General features: G+C 31.5%; 1 protein-coding gene across 2 annotated transcripts in view; it reads right to left on the bottom strand.

The window, feature by feature from the left end:
- LOC111710032 (long-chain-fatty-acid--CoA ligase ACSBG2) overlaps positions 1-3341 on the bottom strand; it is a 23417-nt gene extending 20076 nt beyond the window's left edge. Inside the window, exons 1-4 of one of the 2 annotated variants that reach the window (XM_023484044.1) lie at positions 3147-3341; positions 2417-2525; positions 1782-1839; positions 132-192 (exon numbers count right to left, since the gene is read on the bottom strand). In XM_023484044.1, the coding sequence (XP_023339812.1) occupies positions 132-192; positions 1782-1839; positions 2417-2525; positions 3147-3292 (374 nt within the window). In that variant the 5' untranslated portion in view covers positions 3293-3341. The remainder of the gene's footprint in view (positions 1-131; positions 193-1781; positions 1840-2416; positions 2526-3146) is intronic. The other variant, XM_023484043.1, reaches the window with a different exon arrangement.
- Positions 3342-6608: the final 3267 nt, after the last annotated feature.

The following is a 6608-nucleotide window of genomic DNA, read 5'->3' as shown; positions in this document are numbered from 1 at the left end:
CCCACCCACTCAAGTTCGGTCCTGATCAGATGCCACAAACAATGAATGATTGCAAAAGAACGATTTTGTCTTACAACATCTCAAAAAATTTTAAAAACTAAACTTTTTGATTTAAAAATAATTTTGAATCCCTGATATCGTTTATATATTCGGTAAACGACCATGTCACCCAGATACCATCTCTCTTTACAGCTGAAATAAAAGAAATTAAAAATTTTTAAAAATATTTTTTTTCTAATAACATTAATTCATCTCATTCCAAATTGAATGCTTGTTGTTAAGTTAAAGCAGTTAAAAATTATAAATTTTCTTGCTATAAGCTTTCTTCCATAAATTTACGAGTTTGAAAGATTACACTTCAGTCTACTTTCACTATGATCATATGTTTCTGTTGAACTTTTTATATTATTTTTAGAAATGGATATGACAACCAAAGAATACTATGTGGTAGAAATCGACCCGTTCCGCCTCATCATTAAAATTTGATATAAATCTTGCTGACTGGTCTTAGACAAGTCAGTCTTTTTTACTACAGGGTGTCCCAATAAACATGGGAATTCAGTGACGAATTCGATATCGTCTTTTCAAATAATTCTTTGATTTAGTATAGTAATACCCACTGAGAAAGCTGTAATCTGTAAGAGATCCGTCTGCTATGTTCACATTTTGTTTGTTTATGTTTTGACTGCATACGGTTGTACTTAATAAAACAAGAAAATTGCAGTATACAAACAGAGTAACTTGCGGAGAACTTAAAGACATCTTTACAGTCTTTTACCCTTTTCACAAAATAAATCCTAGCAGACATAATAATATTTTGGCTTATGAAATTAGGTATTACAATGCTAATTCATAACAAAGACGATATCGAATTCGTCACTGAATTTCCATGTTTTTTGGGACACCCTGTACATTCAAATGTTTTTTCCTTTACTACAGTGATAACCAGAAAATTGTGGAATAGTAAGACGACAATAGATCGATCATTAAGTGAATTTTATGTTTGTTCAAAGCAAAAAGTTTTACCATTAACTAATTAAATGATATATTATTGAAATGGGTCTGTTTACACTTCACAATTCTTTTTGTTTTTTTATTCATTGGTCTTTTTAAAGTCAAATCTTGAGTCTAAAAGTAAAAGTCGTCTTCTTATTCCAGAGTTTTCTGGTTCTCAATTAACATCAAATAAAACCAACATTTATTAAGTAAAAAACTAATTGTGTATTTACCGCATCCCAAAAAAGTTTGTTCTTTGAGTTTTTCAGTCTACTTTCTTCTTACATTATGTAAACAATGACCTATACTGACTGTACATTTAAGCGACGTTTGTACATCACAGAGAGTTTAGGAAAGTCCAAATGACGACATTTAAAAAATGTGCAAAACATTAAGCCATTGAGGCAAAACAGGTTGGGGGGGGGAATGAATTTTGAAGATTTGGGGGTGGGGGTAAACTGGACATGGACAGACAATTCGATAAACGGACAAATTGACATTATTCAGCGGTTAAAGACGCATCTTTTAATACTCTTATCAACATCTTTTTAAAAATTTTAAAATTGACCTTCCCTTTTGATATCTGTTTTTTTTGTTTAATACTTAATTAGTTTTTAAATTTTTTACTTTTTTTCTTTCAAATATTTTGCTACTAATTTGCTTTAACATAATTTGTTGCTTAAGCAATTTGACGTTTTCGATGAAATAATTTCACCCTTAGTCAAATTGACAACAAAAAAGAATTTAGAATTGAAAATTCTCCCTTTTAACAGAATTAAATTGACCTAATGCAGTTCTATCTGGAACCCTGGCAAGTGTGTCATTCAGCATCGTCCAAACTGACTAGAAAATAGAAATAAAACCTTTGGTAATTTTTATTAAATTTCAGAAGGGGTTTCTTCTGAAAAAGGAAAACCGCCCTTGACTATTTATCAATTTTGACCTTAAAGAACTTTTATTAGTTTTTGTTCAGAAGGATTAGGAGGGGGCAGATCAAAACTTTTGATTTATTTTGTAAATAATCAAGCTTCCCCTTTTTAACGAGCATTAAAATCCATTAAATCCGTAAAAGTATGGCACTTTAGATCCAAGTGAAAAAATAGCAACCAATGTACAAAAAAATGTTGACTACAGAGATACAGATACAGAGATTGGGGAAAGTTTCAAGTAAAAAAAATATGAAAAGTTTGCTTCAAATCAGACTGTTGGAATAATAAAAATTTTATAGAATGATAGAAATTTTTGTAAGCTAAAACCAGATTCCAACTGGATCCGGATCCGCATCCAAATGGCATTGGTCTGCACTCTTAAGTCTCAAATAATTCTTTTAATTCTTGAATTTTCTTACAAAAATTACTTTTATCTTGATTTTTTTAACTGTTTGTTGAAAGGGGTGTGTATTGAAATATAAAATTGTAACCTTTGGTTTCCATCTTGAGGAAGGATGGTTGTTCGTCCTGATCTCCACTACTCCGTCCGGCCAGGTTGTTGTAAGCGAGCTGGCCGGTAGGACACGGTCCGGTCCTAGTCTTAACATGCAAACATTCATTTATAACAAAATGGAAAAAATATATTAAAATAAATATTAAATAGAAAAATATAACTGTCAACCATCATTTCACAAAAGAGCGAAAATAATTTTTTTTTTAAATATTGAAGACATTCAAATCTTAAAAAAATATATGCCATTTTCCACTTTAATTATTTCTAAAAATATATAATCCTCTATTAATTGTTTACAACTATCGCTTCATTGAGTGCACTGTAAGGTTATATTTTAAGTGCAAACTCCAAAAAAATAAAAATCTCCAATTTAAATTCAGCTTCATCTAAAACGGACTATCGTTGTTGTCGTTGTAAGCAATAAAAACTATAAAAAGAACTGAATGCCTGATTCACAACGGTACCCTTTAATCTTCTGTTTGAGTTAAAAATGAGCAAGATATCGTAAATTTCTATTTTTTTTCACAATTTACTCCATTGTTTCTGAAAGAGCCCGAAATTGAAAATTTTCAGATAAAAAAATGAAGATATTCGGTGATCCTTGATCAGACAAAGGTTTAAAAGATATCATTGGACATGCCCATCTTTATATCGAAGGTCAATTAAAATTTCGCATACAGTCCTTTATATAAAAAAATTGTACTAACCTATTACTTGTACTCGCTGAGATGTTATTGTTGTACAGTAAAGAAGTATGAATAGATCTCCCCGTTTTGATATTCTTATTGTTTCTGATGAGCAGTGAACCAGTGACGTAATATCGTCCAAAATGCTGAACTCTTATAACTCCCATTTTAAATCTAGGAACTAAGCACAAACTCTAATTTTAGAATAGTTTTAGCTTTACACCTGGCGGTGTAACCCTTTCATAAACATAGGACTATTTAATTAAATGTAGTTCATAGTTAGAACTATAAAAGGTCTACAACATCAGGTTGTTAAGATTTTAGACTTAGAAAATTGCAATAGGTTTCATAATCGATGTATTCTTATTCATGTAATTCATATTTTTATCTATGTTTATAACAAAAAATACTATCATCATTGTAAACAAATAGTTTTGAAAATATATCTTTTCCCTTCTGTGTTCACAAAGATAAAACTATATGATTACTATATATCTTAACTCTAAAAGAAGCCATATCTTTTTAATAGTAATAATATATGCGAAAGGATTAATCTTTTTAAAAAAAATTCTGCTATATAAAAAACTTTGATAAACATTCTAAATCTAGATTATTTTTAACCCTAACCTGGTAGCAGCGGTTGGTCTTTTAATTGAGAACGTGTTTTATTTGAAAATATTTATGGGGCATAGAGTACGACCAGAGCTTTAGAAGGATTTTTAGAAATATTCGATTCTATCTCGGGATAAAATAATCATAAATAACTAGATATCTTTACTCAACACAAAGGTAAAAGAACGGACAAGCGATTAACAAAGAAGTTTTAGCGAAGAAAGGTTTGAATGAAAAAGTTTCAAAAAACTATTTTAATAAACATAATTTGATGTATTGTAAAGGTTTAGATGCAAAGGTTTTAAAAAATGTTTAGATAAAGGGTTTAAAGGGTTAACTCTCAAGGGTTGACTTGAAAATGTTATAGAAGGATAACACTGAACTGGTTAACTGTAACTTGAAGATTAATATATTAACAGGGTTGAAGCCCTGTAAAGGATTGAACCCTTTACACTGAAATAGGAAGTAGGTACTGTATGTAAGCCCTATAGGCCACGACTCGACTGAAACCCCGGCTAGGCTAGCATATCTCTATCTTACAACAAATATAACAATAATCTTAGGTTTAAAAACAGGGCTTACTATTTTCGTTTAAATAAGTTAATAACTGTGTTATGTATTTAACAATATTTTTAGTCGAATTCATAATATTGGGGGTGTTCTAGTGCATATTTCGTGTTGGAACAAAAATTCTGTGTAAGAAAAATAACCATTGAACTTTGATTTTGAACTGCGTACAAGTATACAGAGATTCTGAGTACACTGTGGGGTCATTGTGAACTACTATGAAAGAGAGAATTTTCCCAAGAAATCAGCTAAAGACGGAACTTACTAACAAAATGTTCAATGCCGATTGCCGGCGAAAAGAATACCTCAAAAAGTTGCAATTCACATTTCGGAATCACCCCCCCCCCCCCNACGAGTAATAAAATGCCAGAATACCTAGATTTTAATTATCATTAATATCACATGAAAGATATATGATATAATTCTAGCTCATTTATCGTCGTTTTTTCACATATTGTGCTCGTAGCAACGATACCAGTTCAAGATCTTGCATTTTCCCAACGTGATAATCATGAGTAATGTACGACAGAATATCTAGATTTTAATTCTTATAAATATCATATGTAAAATATATTAGATATTATGGGAAGAACTCTATGTTTCATTTTTGATAGAGTTGCAAAATCACAACACTTGGTTTCTCTGCTCATCTTTTAGAAACTAAAAGTATATTGTAGTAAAATGAAATATTTTAACTGACATAAGTTTTTCAGATTAAAACCAGCATGAGCAAAGTACAGCGAAGTTTCACATTGAATTTTGCATTGTATTTCTCAACAACCCCTTTTTGGAATATCCATCTTTAGATATAATTAGGAAGGGTCTTTCATCTAACAATGAATACATTAACATAGTTGGACATTGTGTAAACTTAAGATATTACTTCGTGAATATTGATCATTTAAAGTTTTAACGTTCAAGATGTTAAATCTTTAAGACATAAACTAAAATGTTTAGTTTCTAAAGATTTTGTAATGATTATATACTTTCACAAAGTATTTTCTTTAATATTTTTGTACATCAAAAAACAACTATAGACCCCCCCCCTTTTCAGAGGATTTAAAAAATGTAATTGAAGTAGATGGGAGAAAAATAATTTTCACATGTAAAAATCCCATGTACATGATACATCTCGTGAAATAAACTTAAGTTTTCTCCGTGTAAAAACTCGGTCCTAGACCCATAATCAAATCGTCGACATTCACCTTGACAAAATACACCGTTCTCCATGGGTTTTTGTTAGTTGGGATGTCTCCCCCAAAGTGCAACTGTCGTAGTTTCAATGGCAGGGATTTCTAAACCGCTGTAGTATATACAAAATTTTCCCCGCCATAGTACATTTGTCATAGACATGATTTTGGTGGTTTCTGAACCGCTGTAGTATATAGAAAATTTTTTCTATACCTCCATAGTATGTACTCCATGCCTTTCCATCATAAGTGCTATGGCGAAGAAATTACTTCACCGCCATAGTGTATACAACAGATTTCTGCTATATCTCCTCTTTTGCAGGTGCGATGGCGAAGTAATTGCATACCACCATTCCATAAACTCCTCTGTAGATGCACTGTCATAGGTGCTAGGGCAGAGTAATTATGTACAACCATAGTATATACTCGATATGTCACTGCTGTAGAAAGTATGTTGCAGGTTCAAAGGCGAAGTAATTACGTACCTCCATAGTATATATTTATTAACTAAAACAATTAAGCTTACTCAGCTGTAAATTCGTCTTTGACCAAGATTTTCTCCTCCAGCAGAACAGTAAACACCCTCTTGTGTAGTGCTCAAGCTGAAAAGCTTTAAAATTCGTGATTTATAAATCTTTGCAACCAAACTGTCATTTTATTTCAGAAGATAAAACGCTGTTTTAGCACTGTTTAATAGCCCGCCTATCCCAGTATATCCAGACTAGTAAGCTCTTTTCATAATAAAAATAATTATTGTAAACATTACATATTCAAAACCTATTAATAATTATTGTTAATTTGTATTTATTTCTGGGATTGAAATAAAAGTCTTTACTGATATTATTCTCCATGGATTAGAGGAGAATTCCTGGGAAGCCTATGAACAATTGCCAACCTTCAATTTCCAAGCTTATATTGCAAAGCTTCTGTTGCCAAGCTTCTATTGCCAAGCTTCTATTGCCAGCCTTCTATTGCCAAGCTTCTAATGCCAAGCTTCTATTGCAAAGCTTCTATAAACCAAGCTTCTATTGCCAAGCTTCTATTGCCAAGCTTCTATTGCCAGCCTTCTATATTGCCAACATTCCAATGCCCCATTTCAAGACTCACCCCCCCA

Source organism: Eurytemora carolleeae, unplaced genomic scaffold (assembly GCF_000591075.1).
Source record: "Eurytemora carolleeae unplaced genomic scaffold, Eaff_2.0 scaffold932, whole genome shotgun sequence".
NCBI classification, from domain to species: domain Eukaryota; kingdom Metazoa; phylum Arthropoda; class Copepoda; order Calanoida; family Temoridae; genus Eurytemora; species Eurytemora carolleeae.
This window is presented reverse-complemented; position numbering and strand designations above follow the sequence as displayed.